Source organism: Ipomoea triloba, chromosome 13 (assembly GCF_003576645.1).
Source record: "Ipomoea triloba cultivar NCNSP0323 chromosome 13, ASM357664v1".
NCBI lineage: Eukaryota > Viridiplantae > Streptophyta > Magnoliopsida > Solanales > Convolvulaceae > Ipomoea > Ipomoea triloba.
The window spans coordinates 28,828,046-28,850,452 of NC_044928.1; the positions used below are offsets into that span (position 1 = coordinate 28,828,046).

The 22,407-nt window shown below is 37.8% G+C and overlaps 3 protein-coding genes across 3 annotated transcripts; 2 read left to right on the top strand and 1 right to left on the bottom strand.

Annotated features, from left to right (window-relative positions):
- The first annotated feature begins 1,825 nt into the window (after positions 1-1,825).
- On the top strand, positions 1,826-4,764 carry LOC116001585 (transcription factor FAMA). Its single transcript, XM_031241469.1, has 5 exons — positions 1,826-1,895; positions 2,121-2,231; positions 2,520-3,152; positions 3,772-4,200; positions 4,531-4,764. The coding sequence occupies exons 2-5, from the start codon at positions 2,208-2,210 to the stop codon at positions 4,615-4,617; spliced, it is 1,173 nt and encodes a 390-aa protein (XP_031097329.1). The 5' UTR covers positions 1,826-1,895; positions 2,121-2,207; the 3' UTR covers positions 4,618-4,764.
- Positions 4,765-7,299: 2,535 nt separating this feature from the next.
- On the bottom strand, positions 7,300-11,478 carry LOC116000886 (E3 ubiquitin-protein ligase PRT1). Its single transcript, XM_031240749.1, has 7 exons — positions 11,375-11,478; positions 11,228-11,256; positions 10,934-11,113; positions 9,912-10,256; positions 9,630-9,827; positions 8,629-8,753; positions 7,300-8,538 (listed from the first exon to the last, which is right to left on the bottom strand). Exons 1-7 carry the CDS (start codon positions 11,455-11,457, stop codon positions 8,227-8,229), a joined length of 1,272 nt encoding a protein of 423 aa, XP_031096609.1. The 5' UTR covers positions 11,458-11,478; the 3' UTR covers positions 7,300-8,226.
- Positions 11,479-15,479: 4,001 nt separating this feature from the next.
- Positions 15,480-17,365, top strand: LOC116002675 (glycine-rich cell wall structural protein-like). Its single transcript, XM_031242840.1, has 3 exons — positions 15,480-15,963; positions 16,018-16,311; positions 16,513-17,365. The coding sequence occupies exons 1-3, from the start codon at positions 15,591-15,593 to the stop codon at positions 17,124-17,126; spliced, it is 1,281 nt and encodes a 426-aa protein (XP_031098700.1). The 5' UTR covers positions 15,480-15,590; the 3' UTR covers positions 17,127-17,365.
- The last annotated feature ends 5,042 nt before the right edge of the window (positions 17,366-22,407 follow it).

Sequence of the window (22,407 nt, forward strand, 5' to 3'; positions counted from 1 at the left end):
CCTAATGATAACGTCTATAACATTGGTGCACTTAATGATAACATTTGGTGCAACTAATGATAACGTTGGGTGCACTTAATATTGATGCTCAGTGTATATTATTTGTTGCACTTTTACAGCCCGTTTGGTTCGCTGGAAAATATTTGGAGGAAATAGAATTCAAATTCCATGGAAAATAAATTACCAGGAAAATAGATTCCATTGTTTGGTTGGTAGAAAAGAAATTACTGGGAATATAAATTTCATTGTTTGGTTGGATTTGGAATGATAAGGAATTATGAATATAAAGACCAATATGCCCTTAACAATTAATAGTGATAATAAATTATATTATTTTGATGAGGGTAAAGTTGTCCAATTGCTCAATACTTTCTTCCCAAACTCTAAGGAAAACAAAATACCAACTCCTAGCAAAGAGTTTGTTTTCCTCCACTTTTGGGAACTCAAGTTCCATTGGAAAACATTTTCCATCCAACCAAACAATGGAAAAACACATTTTTCTTCACTTCATGGAAAATCATTTCCATGGAAAAGATTTTCCATCCAACCAAACACCCCCTTAATACATTTTAGTTGCACTATATGAAACTGTTACTTGCACTTTTAATACAATTTACTTGCACTTCAAAATTTAATTATTTACAAAAATGCTACCGCATTTTTTTATATTAAAAAAAAAACAGTGTTTCTAACCGTTAGATTTGGACACGTGAACGGCTAGAATTGGTTCTCAATTCTCTCCTAGGCAGTTGGTTCTCACCTGAACGCCCTCATATATATATATATATATATATATATATATATATATATATATATATATATATAAAAGTACAAATTCTAGGCTTGGTACGTAAATGGTATCTATGTATAGATGTCACAATGGCCCTGTTCGGTAAATGGTTGTTAGCTGATTGGATTGGCTGTTTGGGTTAGAAAGTATGATTTGTTGATAACATTAGCTGATTGTAGAAAATTGTTTGATAGATTAGCTGATAGCTGATAGCTGATAGCTGATAGCTGTTTAGTATAATTTCTTTTCTCAAAAAGATAATTGAAAAGGCTGCGTTGAGTAGCCTTTTAAATTTTAGCATTTTGGAGTTACAAAAGCTTATTAACCAACAACTAATAGTGGTCAAATAAGCTAAAATTGGCTGATAGGCTGATTATTTACCAAATAGGGTCAATATCTATTCTTCCGAACACTATTTTACTCAAACTCATGACACAAACAATATTTTATTAATGTAATTTATCTCTCTGATACAATTTGTAAGTTATTAAATAGGAGTGGATCGGAGTAGTTTAAGAGCTGTTACACATAACAAGAGTATGATTTATTCAATACAAACCCTCAAATAGTGATAACTAGTAAGTTTCCTCATCACTCAAAATAAAAATTTAAAAATAAATAAATAAATTTACTGCCTTGTGAATATGGTAGGCTGCTAGTTGGGTCACATGCATGAATTTAGGCTCCTCCAGCACATCTAATAATATAACATAAGATAACAATAATAACAAAAGTGAAAACTTATGAAATCTAAAAATTCAAACTTCAATTCAAAATTTGGGAATTCTCATGCATCATGCATATCGGATCAGCGCTTAAGTATTTATTAGAACGTCATGTAAAGAGGTGGTAAAGTTGGTTCAGCCTGTGATCCCCATTAATATTTAGTAGTTGAAGTGGTGAAAAGTCCTCCTTTCTCCCTTCCACCCTTGCATGCATGTGACCTCCCATTCTTATCATCCATAATTTCCCCCAGGCTCCTCTCTCTCTCTATATATATAAATATATCCACACACAGAGACAGACAAACTAGAAAAACAAACAAGGTTTCTGTCAAATCTAGGATAACGTAACCCTCATCATCATCACTCAATCTCCTCTGCAGGTTAGTGGTAGAGATCAGAGCTAATCTCCTATGCATATATACACAAACTTATCTGCAATAACTATATATCATTTTTTTTATTATAGGAATATATATATATATATATATATATATATATATGTATGTATGTATGTATGATTTGCTAGATTTTAGTATTGACTTTCTTCCAGCTTTGGGTCTTCAGATTTTTGTTTTGATTAGTTTTAATGTTCTTGTCTGTTTCAGGAGAGGGTGGACCCAACCCCATCAAGGCTTGTCTTTTCAAGAACTCCAGTTACGTTAGGGTTTTAGGGTTATATAGCAATCAGCTTAATGGAGAAGGAAGATAATTACACGGTATATATACATATATATAAGTACACATATATATGAATAACACTTGTGTGAGATCGTCCATATTGGATCTCAATCAGTGAGACAAGTCGGATCTTTGATTAATTAGTCGGATGTTTAACCTCATTAATCAAATATTCGACCTGGGGTTTCACGGATTGAGAGCCGTGAGACACTCTTAGACAATTTTTGCCTATATATATATATATATATATATATGCATGTGTAGCCAAGCATACATATAATTCTTCCTTAACTATGTTGTTTTTCTTTGAACATGAAATATTGCAGGCTTCATTGGCACCAAGTTTTCCAGGTTTAGACTATTCTTCGCCGCATGTTGGTCAAACTACGACGTCTTGTGGGAATACCAATCAGGTGGTTGATTACATGGTCAACGCTCATCCCACGGCGCCGGCGCCGCCGCAGCAGCCACCGCTCGTTCCCGGCTTTTGCGGCGGCTCGACGTCGCTGGACAAGCTGAGCTTCGCCGACGTCATGCAGTTCGCGGATTTCGGGCCGAAATTGGGCCTTAACGAGGCCAATAAGGTTTCCGAGGAGGAGACCGGGTTGGACCCGGTTTATTTCCTGAAGTTTCCGGTTTTGAATGAGAAGGTGCAGGGAGATGATGGGGAGTTTAATGAGCAAGAGGTTGGGAAAGAAGGCGGTGGGAGTAAAGAGGACGGCGCCGGCGCCGGCGCCGTGCAGCTGAGATTTCTTGATGAGAATGTTGAGAAATACGCGCCGGCGGCCGCGGGGGCGGAGGGGAATAAAGGGAAGAGAAAGCGGCCGAGAGTGAAGACGAACGAGGAGGTTGAGAGCCAAAGAATGACGCACATCGCCGTCGAGAGGAACCGCCGGAAGCAAATGAATGAGCATCTTCGTGTCCTGAGATCTCTCATGCCCGGCTCCTATGTCCAAAGGGTACATATTCTCCCGCTCTTATATTACCATTTTTTTGTCACAAGAAAACCTGCATCCACCACTTAAGAGAACATCTGGTAAACTCGCCTTATGACCTTGTGCATCTGTGTAAACCTGTTATGTAATTCTATCCTTCAAAGAAATAGACATTGTTGCAAAAATCAATCTAAGCACCTCTAAACCATGACGATTTTCCTCCTAGGCCATCCGCGGCCTAGGCACCCGCATAGCCCACTCGGCTACTTAGGGCCTAACTCGGCTGGGTTAACACATCCATTTCAATCGAGTTAACTGACTTAATCCGGTCAACTCGGCCTTGCTCGTTTTTTTTCATTGTATATATGCCCACACACGTGCATTGTTTTTTTAGTTAGCCCCTTGGCGCCCGCCGTCTAGGTGCTAGACGCTCCTCTAGGACCAGACTAGGGCCTAACCCTTACTTCAACCATGAAAATAGGTAAACAACATAAGTTGTGCATAACAGTTTGACCAATTTAATTGGTTCTCCCCAGTAAATCAATCTTGTGACCCTACCCTAATGTAAACCAGTCTGCGTTGATCAGCTCAAATCAAGAAAATCGATAGGCCTATTTCATAAATTGATGAATGATATGTGCAGGGAGATCAAGCGTCGATAATAGGCGGAGCAATAGAGTTCGTGAGGGAACTAGAGCAACTCCTGCAATGCCTGGAATCCCAGAAGAGAAGGAGGCTCTACGGCGACGCTCCACCGGCGCGGCCGATGGCGGCCGGAGATTCATCAACATCACCACTACCACCACTCCAGCAACAGCCACCGTTTTTCCCCGCGCCGAACGAGTACGAGGCGGCCGGAATATGCGAGGAGACGACGGCGGGGAGCAAATCGTGCCTGGCGGATGTGGAAGTGAAGCTTTTAGGGTTTGATGGGATGATAAAGATCCTGTCAAGGAGAAGGCCCAGCCAGCTCATCAAAGTCATTGCTGCACTTGAAGATTTGCAGCTTAGCATTCTTCACACCAATATTACTACAATTGAGCAAACCGTTCTCTATTCCTTCAATGTCAAGGTAACTATTACCAATTCTTTAATTTTTGTTGTTTCAGAAAATCTAGAGTGTTGATCAATATCTTGTTAATTGGTACTAAATAGGGAATATAACCTATTGGGTGTGGGTAGGGTCGATCGACTTAACCCCTATAGAATCAGAATCATATGCGGACGGAAGGTGCATTCATGGAGAAGTTGTGGTGCATCGGTCCATGCATGCTAGAGTAGTGTTGTGCATTCATGTAGAAATTGCGGTGCATTTCTTAAGTCTGCACGTTCGCACGGGAAGAACAGTCCGCACTTGAACCGGACCCTATATATATAATGATTTGTTTTGTGTTTTGTGCAGATTTCAAGTGAAACGAGGTACACAGCTGAAGATTTAGCTAATTCGGTCCAGCAAATTTTCAGTTTCATTAATTCAAACAGCATATGATATGAATATATGATATATGTAATTCCCTTCTAGCTAGCCAGAATTATATTACACAAGTAATTAATCACTATATCACTTTTGTATCTTTAATTTTGTTCACAATTTAATTTGTCACACTATATATTCGTGTTATGTGTGTTGGTAATATGTATTATCCCTCCAAAAAATAATATATATGTGAACTCTTAACAAGTAAACTATTCGTCACATGTTATAACTTTATACAATTTTAAAAAAAAAATAAAAAAAACAAAGACGATTGATTTACTTTTTTCTTAATCGATTAGAGTATTTTACACACTATTGCTAGTCCTGATCGATCTAACTATCGAATGTTTAATTTTAGGTTAAATAGATAAAATGTTGTCATGTTAAACCCGATATCTTATACTTATTACATCAAAAGAATCAACATCTTCTCATGAAGGTCACAAATTCGATTCTTGCAAATACCCTTTCGATTAAATCTGTTTTAATTTGTGGGCTATTACACGGAGAGAGAATCGGCATCCAATGAACATAAAAATTATAATGGAAAACGGATGCAGGCGATAATACCCGGCGGGGCAAGGTGGAGGACAAGATCTGCTGTACAATGTTGACTATTTGCATCAATAATTGGAAGGGGAAATGAAGTTTTTGTAAATATGTGAGGGTGGAGATAGGAATGAAAAGGTCAACGGACTGGACCGGACCGGACCGGACCATGTTTTGTCAGAGGGTTGACCTGTCAGAAGCAAACGTTGTTAGTATTAGGCTGACATTATTAGGATACTATGTTGTAGGGTCTTTCCTATCTCCATTATTATTAATTTAAGTTGTATTGACATAAGAGTGGAAATTTGCATGGTGTCTAATTTTTTTATGATCCATCATATCGTTGTTGGCTCGTTTTGTTTTTGGTGTTCCGACACTCTCTTTTGGCTACATCTCATGCCTGCATGCATGCAACTGATGACCACACTTGCCACATGGATGGGACCTATGGTTTTGTTACTATACATACACGATTTTTGTATGTATGTTGGATACTTGGATTGTGCATGATTTTCTTAGAATTTTGTAGTTATTGGTTTTGAGTTTATCTGAATTGTTGTGGATTATAGTCCATGAAAAGTTATTGATTAGGTTTGGTTTGCAATATCAAATTGAACCCCAACAACCATTTGATGTGAATGATTGTGGGTTTGCATGGACAATTCAATTGTTTCTTGGAATAGATTGTGGGTAAGGAGGAACAAGAACTTCTTGGAATAAATTGTGGGTAAGAAAGAACAAGAACGATTAACAAGAGGACATATAAATTCAAGGTGGATGATGAGGGATTTGACATTTTAACTATTACAATAAATTCCAATATAATAACCATTGCACATTTTTTTTTCTAGACACACAATCACATTTATTTTATATTTATCTTCAATATAACTACTATTTATAATTACCACACACATAAGGGCCAAATCATGTGCTATGTTCTATTTTTTGGGTGTAGTCTAGGGTTTTCACCGGACACAATAACTAATTCCCGATTGGCTGAGAGATTTAAGACTGCTCCATACGAACATATATACCCAAAACCAAAGATCGTACCTTTGGCATTTAGTTAACGATGGATAAGTCCCTTCAACTTAACCATATCCGCTAGGTTACGGGCAAACTACATTCTAATGTAGTGTAGGATAAGCCTTAAACTATGACAATGAATTATGAGCAAGCACGCTTCTTAAAGTATGGACAAAAAAGAAGACAAAGCGTGGTGGATAGACTATAACTATTGTCAAAGTATTCAATTCGTTGGTTGTAAACATGACATGCCATTGTATGTGATATGGAAGTATATATTGTCCTCATTTGAGTACAGTATGTGTTGACCTGTTCCTTGTTGATAGCAACGTTATACAAAAGGTCAACTCCAAAAAGGTGACCTACTCCTCCCTCGTATCCTCCAAATAAAACCTGCCTCAATTTTTGTTGTTTTATATCATATATACAATGTATTTGTGTGCCTTTCATTCCTCATCCGAATTGCAATGGGAGAGGGCATCTACTAATCTGATATGAGGATAACGAAAGTAATATGCATCTCACATCATTAAATTACTATATGATGGATATTTCGGAGAGGAGCTTGACCCGGAAAAAAGTGGAAGCCACCCGGAGGACGACCCGGGCGGGGGCGGCCCCAAGCCAAGGTGACCTCGGGTAGAGGCGGCCTCAGCCGGGGTTGCCTCGACTAGAGGCAGCCTCGTCCGAGGTGGCCTTGGGCTGTGGTGGCCTCAGGCAAGGTGGCATCGGCTCGGGAATAGCCTCAGTCTTGTGCGCTACACGTGTAGACGCAAACGCAGTCAAGGGAGATCCAACCACTCGTCCTATTCTCATGGAGGTTATTAGGAGGAAGCATTAGTATAAATAACTAAGCCTTAGTATAAATAACTACTCAATTGTCTTGTTAAGACCGGATCTATCACTCTTTAATCATTCTCTCACTTTATAATCATCTTACAACACTATTGTTAATACAAGAATTGTCCCCATCCATGATATATATTCCTTGTTTTTTCTACTTTATTATTCATTTACTTATTCCTCTTATTATCAGCTTAAGTAATTCAAGCTACCGAGGTTAATTTAATCCATCACTATTAAAAAAAATTTCAAAGTTATCAATACCATAAGTAATTTGGTAGCAAATGAAAAACGATTGCACCCCAATGCTGAAGGCCCCACCGCCCTTACTCTGGAGCCTTGGTTGAGAAGGTAGATTGCGGGAGACCTATAAGTTCTCTAAAGTGCTTGTACATTGATGCCCACAACAGAGGCAATTGAACCCTACATCTCATGACTGCTAGTGAAACAAAACTATTAACTCCTTTATGGCCCTTATGCACTATCCACTCTGTTATCTGAAGTAGAGTTTTGGTCTTCTCTGTTCTCATTTTGGGAAGGTGCACCTGCAGCATTGTTCCCCGGGGCATCTAGACAAGGGATGGTGTCTTCTGCACTGTCCATTGTGGAAATTGAGCCACCAGTGTTCTCCATTGGATCAAATGGAACAGAACCAAGTCCTATTACATATCTTCTTTATACAATTGACCTGTCCTATTACATAGGAGCCTCAATACTATTTACTGGTCAAATGACTAGGATATTGTTAGGTGGAGGTCTAAAGAGCCAAGAGCAACACTCTACCTCTCAAAATATAGCAGTATATATAAAGAAATAAACATAGTGATAAGCACTTGATCCTAACACTATTGATACTCAAGATTTTGGTTGGTAGTTTTATACGAGTATCTTATTATATAAAGAAAACAAATACTTTTATTTTGTTTCGAATCTGTAGTATTTCTAAACTGCAGTTCGCCAAGTCAACTACTTCCTGTTCCTCTATGTTGCCTGTCCGAAAATGAGTCTGCACACAACAAGTCTTCATCACCGCTCTTCACCTTTTTGGGCTTTAGGTCCCCCAGTAGAGGGTAACCCCACCCTGCCACTGAAGCAACACTTCCAGAGTGACCCTTGAATCACTGAGTTAAGCTTGCGGGATGAAAATGGGCAGTGTTGAGGTTTTGCCAACTATCATTTGGGAAAATTCCGCCCACTGCACTATTGGCTGGAACGTTCTTCCCCATTATCATTTAGGGAAATTGGGCTTGGTGCACTATCCTCAGGATCATCTGGGGCAGAACCATGCTCTGAGGAATCCTCGTACACGAACTGCACAAATTGTTGACCATACATCCGTATCCAGCTTGTTTGTGGTGCCTGTATGAGTTCAAAGTTATGCTCCGGTCTATGCTGCTGATTAAATTTGCCTGGTAACTTCGACGAACTGTTATAACAAGCTCCACACAGATCAAACCCGATCTTTTCTTTGCAATCTTTGCATCTGTAGCGATCCCCGATAATAGGAAGCATCTGCACACATAACATGGTCGACGGCAATCAGCTCATCAACATCAACATCGGATTTAATATCTACGCATTTGCATGGAGGAATAGCGTTACCCCACAATAATCACAACCAGCACCATAGTGAATCTTGGACCCTTGACCGTGAATGTTGGGTACAAATGCCCCGTGACCATATTCATGGACTTCTGAAGATTGGCCAGCTTTTGTTCGCACAGGACCTGGTAACAGTAAAGCGGGTTTCACCAAGATTAAGCACCAAGCTGAATTTCACGTAATATGAAACAAAAATCATTAAAGATTGTAATTGACATAGTTATCATCAAATCCCCATTCCCTTCGTTTTTCTGATTCAATTTATATATCCCAATAGATTTTGAGACAAATATACTGCCCATCTAGACTGATACCAAAAATGGTCCATAGCCATATTCAAGTGACTGCTCTAGACCTCTATGCAGCAGTTTCAAAGTTCTTTTCCAGCTCTTATGCATCAAAATATGACAGACCAATTAATTCCTGTCAATCTGTCATATCTACATGTTATAAAAATATCAAAGTTCATTTAAGTGCCAACTGTATTGACACCCATAACAATACATCATACCTTTTACGTTACTAGGACAATAGATGTTCTGAAACAAAAATAATATCGATGTTGTTCAGGTTGTTACTATTGTAGGTAAAAAGTGGAGTCTCAGAGGATGAATATCAGACACATATCTACAGTTCACAGTGCAGAATATAAAGTTGAATCAGTGATCTAAACATATGATTGATAGTACAAGGACTAATTCTGGAAATATACGTAAATGATGCTCAGTAAAGCTTATATAACTATAAACTAAACAATCCACTTCTCTACGTCTTTGGCAAAGATTATGGATTTTAGACCATACAACACTTTTTAGCACATTCAAGCCATAATTTGTAAGTAAATCGAAACAGATTATGGATTATTCCCAAATAGTTTTTAGGCTTGCCAAATAGATACAGATGCTTGATGCTAGAGAATCTATATCACTGCCAGACCAAAATAGAGCCATATGTTAACTGATATGAACAGTATCTCTAAAGAAATGGGATGTAGAATATACCTGTTGAGCTGCTTTTGCATTGCGAATCAGATTTGTTGAGATAAGTATTTTTCCTAGATGCATACTCGGGAAATTTCCCTTCAAGGAAATGGTCTAGAACCAAAAATACATTTGGGTACCCATTCGGGTGCTCCATTTGACAAGCTGGGCATCTACACAACTTATCACATTGGTTAACAATACACCCCTCACAGTATACTGCAGAAAGGAGACAATTGCAGTAAGAAACGATCACCAAAATCTTAATACCTAACATGTGATTCAGTCAAGGCATTGGTTTACCATGGCCACAATTAAGAACTACAGGGCGGCATAACAACTGCTCACATATCCTGCAATTTAAGTTAGTCACAAACTCCCGTTTAGCAAATTCTGCTTTAACTTCATCCCCATCATTGGAGTTTTTGGTTGCATCAGCAGTTGGTTTACAACTTGACACGGTAGTACTGATATGAGATGAAGCATGAACCAGGGAAGAAGATTCTCCTACAAGTGCAGAATCAGATCTTTGCGAAGCCATGGTAGAATGTGATGAAGAGCAGTCCTTAGCAGAAAGCTCTTTAGAGCAATACTCAGAGGCAGAATCTTCAAGCTGTGGAGATATAATTTCTAATTCCTTCTCTTCTTCTACACAACAAAGATAGGGGACATCAGAACATGAAAGCATCACCAAATAATTATTCTACAAATATACCCATGAATTTGAACATTTTCATGTCTGTGAAAGAAGAATACAACATTTCAGCTCCTTAATTGCTATCTGAATCCATTAAATATGTAAACCAAAGGATACTTTAGTAAGTACTAATTAAAGATAGTGAGTGTCTGAGTTCAAGACTTAATAACCAATACATTTGCTACTTGTACAAGAGAATAAAAGCAGGAACTTGAAGTTGGCAAAGAGAACATACTACAGAGAAGTATCTAATATTACTAAAGTTCTGGTCAAAGAGACAGGGAATCCAACATTCGATGCTTCACATTTGATTATTGGGTATAAAACTCATCTTCAAATGTATGCAAATCTCAAACGCCACGACACCCATGATGAGAAATTACTTATATTAATTGAAATTCCATGGAAAAGAAATTACCAGGAAGATTAATTCCTTAGATTACAAAGCTCAAACAGTTAACCAAGGGCAATAAACCCTTAAAAAGGGTAAATTTTAACTTGCAATGCTTATCCCAGTCAAAACCATGTAACCAAAGGGGAATTGTATGATCAACTCTTCATTCAAGCAAATTAAATCTCAGCAATATAGAGCAAAAGGGGAAATTCACATATTTGAGCTACAGTTCACCTGTCATTTGCATTTCCCTTCTTTTATAGGCTATAGGATACAGCTCCTTGAGCAAGAAATGCATCAATCTGCAGATACTGGGGAAATGGTGATACTGGCGGCGGCAAATTGGGCAGTGAGACCCTTTCCATGAATCCATTGAGTAATGTACACACCAGAAACATGCTATGTGCCCACACCCTGCAGAACCCAAACATCAAGGGTTACTAAAATGAACACTTGACCTAAAAAAGACTACTAACAAGTTTTTGGATTTAACAACTCTGTTACTAAATATAAACTCTGCCTACTTACCTAGTACAATTGGTTTGTACAGAAGCTCCCTGCAAAATCGAAACAATTTGCAAAAACAAAGATACAAACACATATTCAGACACAATTATAGCATATGCAGATACACATTAGAAGGTTAAATTAAAAATTAGACGCAAGAGAACTTACAGGCAAACACAACACTGGAAATCCTCAGCGATTTCCTCGATTTCGATTTCACCACCGTCGTTTTCCTTTCCTTGATTCTCCATAATCGTGCGTGGGAAGTATTCATCCTTGTCGCCTACTTTAATATACGCCTGAAAAAATTGAAAAATGCCCACCGGGCACCGCATTTGATTGGGCTTTCATTAATGGGTACAGAGATTAAAGAATTGGGCTCGATCATTTCGTACAAGGATTTAAAAAGTGGTAAATTATTGGTCCACACAGCTATGTGTACCATAATCAAATGTACATTTTTAATGTACTAAATGTACATTATTTTTGTACTGAATGTACATTATTTTTATAAAAATAATGTACATTCAGTACACAAATAATGTACATCCCCTGAATATAATATACATTATTTTTATACTGAATGTACATTATTTTTATATTGAATGTGCATTATTTAATAGTATGGTCCACACAGCTGTGTGGATCATGGTCCACACAATAATGATTGTTAAAAAGTTGTGCTTGGTTTAGTGTAGTTCCTGAGAACAACTAACTGAAAAGCCCATAAGGCCATAATGGAGATTTCATTGTTATACCGTGCACCATGAATTGTCGACTCTAGTCAAAAAATTATGTGTATGTAAATAAATTGAAAGCATATAATATGTTAAGTACAAACGCAACTGCATATTATGCCGTTAATATATTATGTGCATTCAATTTATTTACACACAATAAAATTATAAGATTGAAAATATATATATATACAAATAAATTTTTCTAGCTAGTTTTGTTATTCTTGAATATTTTGGATTATTATTGTGTTATTTACTTTATCTTGTTGGATTCTAGTTTATGGAAGTTATTCTTATTCTCATTTGCTTAATATATTGTTGGATTATGTTGTTGATGAATGTTCTTGTGTTTCACCTCTATATTTTGAATGAGTAGAGTATATTAGGGGGTTGAATAGTGATGTTTATTGTGTTTTATATACTTATTTGATATTTATTTCGTTCAAGGGTTGAAACCCAACTTAGGGTTATTGTTTTAGTGATGTTTTATGTCACTATGTGTTAGTGTTGATGGGTTTGTATGCACTACCTTATCAATGCTTGTCTAGTATGGAATCTTGGCAACTGAATGGGCAAGGAGTCCACGGGTTATAACACCCCTAGACTCATCCCTCAACCGTCATTATTCTTTAGATCACATCTCACGAACTTTATGTTCACTTACGAGAGTAGAGAAACGTTTAAGGTTCAGACTACTCATGCTTAGCTTATTGAGGGGGACTGGCAGTGTTACGAGAGTGGGACAATCTCCATTTTTCAAATTAGCCTAACATTAGATCATCACGAGAATAGGGTGTTAGTCAGCCAATTTGGAGTTGGTAGTCTTGAACCCAATTGTGAATTTTCTAACCCTCAATCCTTTTATTCATGGCGTCAAACCAATAACACCCATTCCAATCCCTAGCCTTTTATTATTGCTTTTATTCCGCTATTTGCATTCTTATGTTTAACCTGCTTCACTCTTGTTATCACTTGCTTAGCTTCTATAAATTGTTCAGAGTTTGTGTCTAGAACTTCTTTGGCTAATCATGCAAGCCCTAATCCCTAAAGACGATAAAATATAATTTTTTTTGTTTGTTTGTTCCAAATACCACTATATTTGTTCAGAGCGGATCATCCACCCATCCACCGGTTAAGCCAAAGCTTCTCTGTCACTGTCTACCCATCCCCCATACAGATCATTAACAAACACTATGAACGTTTAACAAATGAACACAATAAAATTTTCAAAAACCTAAACAAACAAACACAAACACTTCAAAAATCTCAATAAACGAATTTGTTCATATTTGGTTTGTTAATAGTCCTAATTAAAGCTAAATGCATCTTGCATGTGCTCCATACAACTTGTATTAGACACTTGTACTAGTCAGAGTTGTGGAACCACCCAGGGCAAGCTTCCCATCACCTAATAATACTCATCACTGCATCCATTCTGATTATACTGTTTTGCCTTTTTGGTGACGGACCACATTAAAGCTCCATTATATTATATTATATTATATTATATTATATTATATTCATATATCATCTATTAGGGCTTGGAAAAGTCTGTACACCGTCGTACCTTTACATCGGTCTGTTCATGCATTATTCTTTGTAAACCACCTTCCACGTTAGACTTGTGCATGAGCATTAATTCCGTAATTAAGTTCGTATCCTCCCACTCCCCTTTTACCTTCTAGTTTGTCAGTGTAATAATATACTCCAATTATATATATTGCATGGCAGCTGGATGAACACCAAAACTGTACTTTTCAAATTTGCATACGTACGTGATGATGATGATCAATTATTTGTGGAATTATATGGTCCAAAACCACGTTATTTTTCTTAAATTAGTGTAGTTTTTTCTTTTCTTTTCCTCTCATTTTTTCATGCAATCATAAACACATTGATATAATACTACAAATACATAACATGTTAACAACATATACATATATATAATATGTTAATTACAAATTTATAAAACTAATACCTTAAGTTCATAACAAAAACTGGCTAATTTGAAATTTGAAATTCTCAATGACACATGTCATCATATGCACAGTAGCGTCACAACTGTCAAGAGACGAACCGCGTTTTGAATTTGAAATTGTTTATATAATTTGATATTTTATATAGTACCGAGTCCAGGTAAAGACATTTACACAATCCACATCGAGTTTAGTCCCTATAAAACTAAATTTTTAATGATACATTATGCACAACACCTCCATAAGGTCAAACCAAGCATTTAAAACTCGAAATTCTTTTATATTATATTTAACATTATGTGTAATAAGTTTAGTCAAAGATTTACTAAATACCCTATGGTTTCCATAATGTGCCAACCAACAAACACACTATAATCCCAAACTAACACTATAGAATACAACGAGTAGATTAAGTACGATCTTAGTAATAATTACTAATAAGACCCCAAAAAACATCATTAAACCATGCCACGTGGGCTCTGATGCCATTCACAAGGAAAGAAAAATTCTTCAACGGGTACAGTGGAAGGGGAAATCATTGAAGAGGCCCAATAAATGCAGAAGAAAAGCAAGCAATTCAAGGTCGCATTAATGGCTGACGCGGAGGTACTGATCAGAAATGATGAAGAAGGAGATGGGATTCAAGTAGTCTGTTCATCAGATTACAAAATCTCACGAATTCGAACCCCTTTTTGTCAAACCCGCCAACGCAGAAACAGAAAGAAAGCAACTTTGAATGATTCTTTCAAGGATTAAAATTAAAACTTAACACAGCATTTATTGCCACAGCCTTGGAAGTCAAATGAAATCCCAGAAACAGATGGAAGTAGTAAATTGTTCAGTGTTTAGGGGGCCTCTCTTCTTTTAAAGATTACCAATATCCTGTCGTCTGACCGCCCGATTAGTGACCCGAAATCTCACTCGATTTTATCGGGAATGCTCGGGTCAATTGGAAAGAGTTTGAATCGTTTAAGTATCAAATCGACTAAATCTGGGTAGATTAAGAGTGTGAATGGGAAACAGGCTGGCACATGAAATAATTAAATTAACTATTGTCACTTGACCCAAAATCTCACTCCGTTCATGTTTAATGTAGACTTTACCCGGGATGTTCGGGTCAAGTGAAAAGAGTTTGAATCGTTTATTTACCAGATTAACTAAATCTGGGTAGATTAAGAGTGTGAATGGAAGTCAAATGAAATCCCGGGGCCTGTCTTCTTTTAAAGATTACTAATATCCTGTCATCTAACCGCCCAATTAGTGACCCGAAATCTCACTCGGTTCATGTTTAATATAGACTTTACCCGGAATGTTCGGGTCATGTGATAAGAGTTTGAATCGTTTAAATATCAGATCGACTAAATCTGGGTAAATTAAGAGTGTGAGTGGGAGACAGGCAGTGCATGAAATAATTAAATTAAATTAAATCCATTGGCCAATGAAACAACAGTATGCTGCATTTACTCTTGATTGGAGGACAGTTGAGTTAAGGTGGTCCTACCATGTGGTTTTTCCGCTATATAATGTAGTCACGTAGGGTGTTTTTTTGCATGTCCAGAGTTTAGTTTCTTCACTCTTTGGGATATTTGATCTTATTATTACGGAGTGATAATAGTAATTCAATTCTTTCTTGTACGTTCTACTTGAGAGGAAATTAAAGGAGAGTTGAGCATGGGGTTTTCTGATCGTTTTGTTGGTGGGTTTGTTTTGGTGGTTTTGTGTGTTAATGTGTTTGCAGCTTGTGCTGATAATGGTGGTGATGAGAAGTTTCTTCATCGAGGGATCCCTTTTAAGAAAAGGTTTTATGGGAAGGGGATTGTGCCCGGGAATGGAGGTCTTGGTGGCGGTTTTGGGGGCGGTGCGGGTGGAGGTATAGGAGGAGATGGTGGCGGTGGGTTAGGTGGAGGCAGTGGTTTTGGTGGCGGTGGCGGTTTAGGCGGCGGTGCTGGTGGTGGAGGCGGTTTAGGCGGTGGTGCTGGTGGCGGTTTAGGAGGTGGAGCCGGTGGTGGCGGCGGTTTAGGGGGCGGTGGCGGTTTGGGAGGTGGTGCTGGTGGCGGTGGCGGTTTAGGAGGCGGTGCTGGTGGCGGTGGCGGTTTAGGAGGCGGTGCTGGTGGTGGTGGCGGTTTAGGAGGTGGAGGAGGACTTGGTGGCGGCGGCGGACTAGGTGGTGGAGCGGGTGCTGGTGGAGGGTTTGGTAAAGGAGGAGGCATTGGGGGTGGTGTTGGTGGCGGAGCGGGAGGAGGCGGCGGTGGTGGACTAGGCGGTGGAGGTGGTGCTGGTGGCGGCGCTGGCGCTGGCGGAGGATTCGGTAAAGGGGGAGGCATTGGGGGTGGAGTTGGCGGGGGAGCAGGTGGTGGTGCCGGCGGTGGAGGTGGAGTTGGAGGAGGTGCCGGTGGCGGCGCTGGCGCTGGCGGAGGCTTCGGTAAAGGAGGAGGCATTGGTGGTGGAGTTGGCGGCGGAGCAGGTGGTGGCGCCGGCGGTGGAGGTGGAGTTGGAGGAGGTGCTGGTGGTGGTGCCGGTGGAGGTTTCGGTAAAGGAGGAGGCATTGGAGGTGGAGTTGGGGGTGGAGCAGGTGGTGGCGCAGGCGGTGGAGGTGGAGTTGGAGGAGGTGCTGGTGGTGGTGCCGGAGGTGGAGTAGGAGGAGGTGCCGGTGCCGGTGGAGGCGTTGGTGGTGGTGCCGGAGGCGGTGCCGGTGGAGGCGTTGGTGGTGGTGCCGGTGGAGGCGGAGGCTTTGGTGGTGGAGCAGGAGGCGGTGCCGGAGGTGGAGTAGGAGGAGGTGCCGGTGGAGGGGGAGGCTTTGGTGGTGGGGCAGGAGGCGGTGCCGGAGGTGGAGGCTTTGGTGGTGGAGCAGGAGGCGGTGCCGGTGGAGGCGTTGGGGGTGGAGTTGGTGGAGGAGCCGGAGGAGGCTTCGGTAAAGCAGGAGATGGTGATGGTGGACTAGGAGGCGGAGCCGGGGGAGGTGCCGGCGGAGGCTTCGGCGGCGGAGCAGGCGGTGGTGGTGGAGCCGGCGGTGGCGGTGGATTCGGTGGCGGTGCCGGCGGGGGCGCTGGTGGTGGCTTCGGAGGAGGCGCAGGCGGTGGCTTCGGTGGAGGAGCCGGCGGAGGTGGCGGTTTTGGCGGCGGCGGTGGCGGAGGCTTCGGAGGTGGTGGAGGCTTCGGTGGCGGCGCAGGAGCCGGAGGCGGCTTTGGCGGTGGCGATGCCCATTGATCGATCAATTCTTCATGCATGCCATGCAACGCAGCAGCTTCAACTTGATCTTTACGTTCCCATATCTATATGTAAAAAAATTGGTACTTAAAATAAAAAAAAATATAGTACCAGTTTTTATTTTGTATAATTACATATTAAAGCTGCTCTGCATATATAATATAATATAACGCTCAATCATCTCTATATATTCATCCTTAGCTTCCATGCAATTATATAATAAAATTAGCTTTCAAAAACCTTCGAAATTTCATATATCTCATTTTTACAATTCTGAGAAAATTCAATACATTAGTACTGATATAATCGCCTCTTCAAAATTACGTATTCATATTGGGTTTGATTCATATCAACTTTCACCGACACTATACATACGTTGATACTCTGATGTTCAATGAGATCAAGAGACAAAGGTTTATTAAGAGGATTAATACGATCACCGTTTGGTCTGTGCATTCAATATTGTGATGAAGTAGAGGGCATTAAATAAGCATTTGTACTGCATCTACCCTCCTACGTTTAATTTTTATTTCTTTAATTTGATTAGCGGAGAAGTTCATTGTCGCTGCTCAAATATGCGTTCTGGGGTCATAGTAATCCTAACCACCAAAAGACTACAATATATAAGGTATAATCTTTGTAATTCCAATTGAAAAATAACAAAGAATCACAATGAGATAAATCAATATATGTTGTTCATATATATAGTTAATCAGGTCAAATTAATAAGACCACTAAACAGTTCCCACAATAGAGTATGATTCTTGTATCAAAAAGTTACAATTTCAATTCCATATGAAGCATGCGCATTCTTGCGTGAATGTTTGGAATTGATTAACAATGATTTGGGTGATTTTGATAGCATGCAAATTGTTTTCTAAATCAAGGCATATTTTCCTCCATTCACCTTATGAAATACTTGTTAGTTTATATTTATATATAGTGAGCATTAATTGTTATATGAAGAAAGGCAAGAGCATACCTCAATAAAGATATACCATCTTCCTTTGACATCAATACAATCATTCATTTAGAATTGTATATAATGCGTTTGAAGTATGTAATTTAAAATTGTATCAATACGTTTGAAGATTACGTACGTTTCCCCTAAATAAAGATATCAATACGTTTGAAGATATCAATACGTTTGAAATATCAAATTGAATCAATCCCCATCCATCTTCCTTTCCCCTAAATAAAGATTTCAATACGTTTGAAGTATGTAATTTAAAAGTTTGCACCTACGTGAAATGTGTTTATCAATACAATCATTCATTTAGAATTGTATCAATTTTAAATGGTAGTCACATTTTTCTTATATTATCTTTTTTTTTTATCCAATTAATATAGATTGCGTGACAAATAATAGTTTTTTTAAATAAAAGTGATTGACATGGAAAGGAACAATTAAGGGCATTGGTATCAAGAAGAATGTTATGAAGGGATTATATATTTATATTATAGAAATAGTAATCTCATCCCTATATATCATTCTTAAATATTATAATACATATTATCCCAACATATTATAAAAATAATAATAATTCCACACACACACACATATATTATTCTCAAAAACTATAACGCTTAATAATATTTCAATTTAACGTAACAAATTGAGATAATTAGTAAGCAGATTTATACTATCCTCACCAAATTTCACATGCAAATAAATAAATAAAACTCCAATTTCTTTTGTCACATTTATTATATATGTACTTTATATACACGTCTTCTTTACTGGTAACACTTATGTGAGATCACCTTACGAGTCTCAATCCATGAGACAGGTCAAATCTTTGATTAATGGGTTGAATTTTTTATATCATTAATCAAAGATCCAACTAGTCTCACAAATTGAGACCCGTGAGACGGTCTTACACAAATTTTTACCCTTCTTTACACATGTAATCACTCTAGCAAAATGTAGCACAATTTGTTAATAAGGTAGCTAGGTCCAATTAATATAATGTTTTCTTGTCCTAAGATTGTGGACCTAATTTTACTCCTTGAGTTGTTGATAGGCCCAGTACATATTAGGTCATCCAAAGTGCAAACCCATTAAGACTCAACAGGATGATGATATTTTTATTTATAAATAATTATAATTTATTTATAAACAAAATATTATCACTTATTTTTATATTATTCATCCCAATAATATGCTAGCTAGGTTTACTCGGAAGTTATTGATAGTATCAATTGATCCCTATTATTTCATAAATTGGACCTGGTCAGTGTGCTCTAAGTGAAGTTTGCCTTATGATAGACTTTAGTCGGTAAATGATGATAAGAAAGTAAATCAGTCTAAATTGTCCATAACTATCTGAGCAACAATTCGGTTGAAATTACCCTTCTAATAGTATGTAACTTTTGATTTTACAAGGATTGAAAAATCCTTCAATGGTACATGGATTATATATACCCTATAATTTGTAGCATTATGAATGGATAAATTTGAATTATTTTTCCAATGTGTTCAAATTATAAAACAAATATCACAGGCTACATTTTGGCGTCTTCTCTTTGTCGATCTTCTAGGAATTTGAATTTTTCTTCTTCTCACTTTTCCAATTTGTTTTATATAAAAAGCCCAAAGTTAAGAGTAACAAAATAAGTGCTAGAGCAATAATGCCAAGAGAAAGATAAAAATAACACTGAATTTGATGTGGATAGCTCATTCCATTTGTGTGCATCACACACAAACAAATATGATCAAATACATATATATGTCGTGTCCGTGAAGGGCCGGTGTATACAATATAATTAGATAGGTTATTAAGACATGAACTATTCCATTTAAAATTATTCTTGAAGAAATTAGTATTCATACAGAAACAATCATACATGAAGATAATAAGCGTTTGTAACAATAAATTAAACGTGTATAGCACAACGTTGGGGAATTACCGCTAGGCCTCACACTTAGCTCAGTAAATCGACTTGTGAGCTCGTCAGAACCAACTAACCAATCTAGTAGCTCGACCCCAAATGCATCCAAATATGCCCAATGGCTAGGAATTGAAGATGTCAAAGTTACTTATATGCTCAACAAATTATGCACGGATACGTCTCAGAATGGACTGTCATACGTACAAGAATAAGTGACACATGCAATTACATCATTCGTAACTATATTTCATACATTTCAGTCCTAAAATAACTAGTATAATTACTATTTTTGTAATGAAATTGTGGATAAGTTGAATACATTTCTCAGTATAGATTTTGAGGGCTCCAAGTCACTCAAAATCTTATCCTTCTACATTATTGTTCCATTGATGATTTTGTTTGTTCAATATAAGCTTAAACTTGAATGGGAACTAACATTTGCATTTATCACAAATTAATTATTGAAGCATATATACATATACATATAGTATATATAATTTTCAAAAAGAAAAAAGCAAAGATGTTAGGTAACATGATGAATGCTTTTCAAAAAATATATAAAAAAAATTACAGAAGCAACCAATTATTACAATTCACACAGTGATAATGATCAAATCATCATCATATCAGATATCATCTCTACTTTTTGTTTTGGGTGTATAATTTTCAGAGAGTTTGTTTCTAGCCACCATTATATTCTTTTCAGGAAACTCGAGTTCAAGTAAATTTATATCTTGTATAATAATTCACAAATTATACAGGAAATGTAAGTCACGCTAAAAAAGCTTTGTACAATATATAGTTCCATTAAAAGTGTACTAACAAAAATTAAACTTGTACATTCTAATCTGATACGTGAATTATAATTCATTTACTCAGTCACCCTTTCGAGGCCAAGTCGGGCCACCATTCTTGACAACACAGTCGCAAAAATCCATGGAAGTACTGTGCTGATAATAATTTCTCAACCAGAAACTGTGGCCATGGAGAAAAGGTATCTGACAACACTGCTATTTTTGCCATAACGTACTCTTTTCTTGTCTCAGTTACTGCCTTATTAGCGGCTTAGCTACCTTAATTTAATCCTCAAATCTTATCTTTAACATTCACAACACACATAAGCTTCATGTCTCAACACAAACATTTATCCTCTCCTCTTCCCTATTTAATTTTTACAAAGTTTTCTCTATATATTGTGCCGGTGAAATCAGCACCTGCACCCGTATTCATAGTACCAAATACAATCATGTATAATGTATTCAGCTATATAGTATATATATCATCGTGTAAATAGTATCCAATATAACAAATATATATTACTACATTGTACCGGTACTATTAGTAATGTAGAAAATTTCATATATATATATATAATTGACCGTAACAAAAATATAGTGCAGTAATAGCAATTACACCAAACTAAATATAATGTGGCAAAATAGTAGAAGCTAAGACATGGGCTCAATATATATATAATATGATATGATGATAGGTAAAGTTTAGGGTTTTTGGTTTAGTTTAATCCAAAGTTAATCATTTCAAAAAAGAATTTTTTAAAAGTAAATTAAATATTTCAAGAATAGTACTTTAATTTATGTATCGAACCGGTACTATAGATATATAACATTCATATATTTATACATTAGTTACTTGTGAATGGATTTACGCTTAATTTTCACCTTTTCAATGTGAATATATATAAATATATAAAGTATGAATTCAACTTTTTATAGAAGCAAGAAAAGTATATATGTAAACAGTAAATAGACTATAAGCTTATGACGACATATATGGATAAATTAAGCTGAATAACACAAACATAAAAGAAGGCAGTGTATAGTATTCTCTGTATACATTACAAGTACGATATTTGGACATAATTAATAAGGTAATAATTATATTCATATGGACCGACCCTAGCTCTTATGTAGTTGCAGTAACATGGAACTCATAAATATACGCCACAAATTAATAAGCCATGATATACATATAGAGAGAGATAGAGAGATATACAGAGAGAGAGAGATAAGCTAGCTAGCTAGATTTAAGATTTACTTGTTTTGCTCGGGATTTGGACCGCTAGGAACTTCATGTGCGGACACTCGGAATTCCCAGCCGGAACTCGCTTTTCCGGCGCCGCCTGCGGCGGCGGAGGCGGCTGCAGCATTGAGTTGGGGTTTTGTTCCCGGAGCTGAGGAAGATGGCGGCGGCGGCTCGGAATGGAGACGGCGGCGGTGACCGGAGAGTGCTAAGCCGGGTGTGAAGAGGCCAAGGAGGAGGAGGAGAAGAAGAAGAGCTTGATGAGCTTGTGGTTTTGCCATGAAAACACCAAGAAATTGATTAACCACCCCCCAATAGTTGTAGGGAGATCAATATCCATGAACCAAGT

Bases quoted from the DNA above. Each gene is read 5' to 3' on its own strand.
- LOC116000886 (XM_031240749.1), bottom strand. From the start codon at position 11,457: ATGGAGAATCAAGGAAAGGAAAACGACGGTGGTGAAATCGAAATCGAG. The intron at 10,257-10,933 runs GTGAACTGTAGC...TTTGTTGTGTAG, and splicing joins AAGGGAAATGCAAATGACAG to AAGAAGAGAAGGAATTAGAA. The intron at 8,539-8,628 runs GTAACGCTATTC...TTATGTGTGCAG, and splicing joins CTGGTTGTGATTATTGTGGG to ATGCTTCCTATTATCGGGGA.
- LOC116002675 (XM_031242840.1), top strand. From the start codon at position 15,591: ATGGGGTTTTCTGATCGTTTTGTTGGTGGGTTTGTTTTGGTGGTTTTG. The intron at 15,964-16,017 runs GTGCTGGTGGCG...GTGGCGGTTTAG, and splicing joins CGGTGGCGGTTTGGGAGGTG to GAGGCGGTGCTGGTGGTGGT. The intron at 16,312-16,512 runs GTGGCGGCGCTG...CAGGCGGTGGAG, and splicing joins TGGAGTTGGAGGAGGTGCCG to GTGGAGTTGGAGGAGGTGCT.
- LOC116001585 (XM_031241469.1), top strand. From the start codon at position 2,208: ATGGAGAAGGAAGATAATTACACG. The intron at 2,232-2,519 runs GTATATATACAT...GAAATATTGCAG, and splicing joins AGAAGGAAGATAATTACACG to GCTTCATTGGCACCAAGTTT. The intron at 3,153-3,771 runs GTACATATTCTC...TGATATGTGCAG, and splicing joins CCGGCTCCTATGTCCAAAGG to GGAGATCAAGCGTCGATAAT.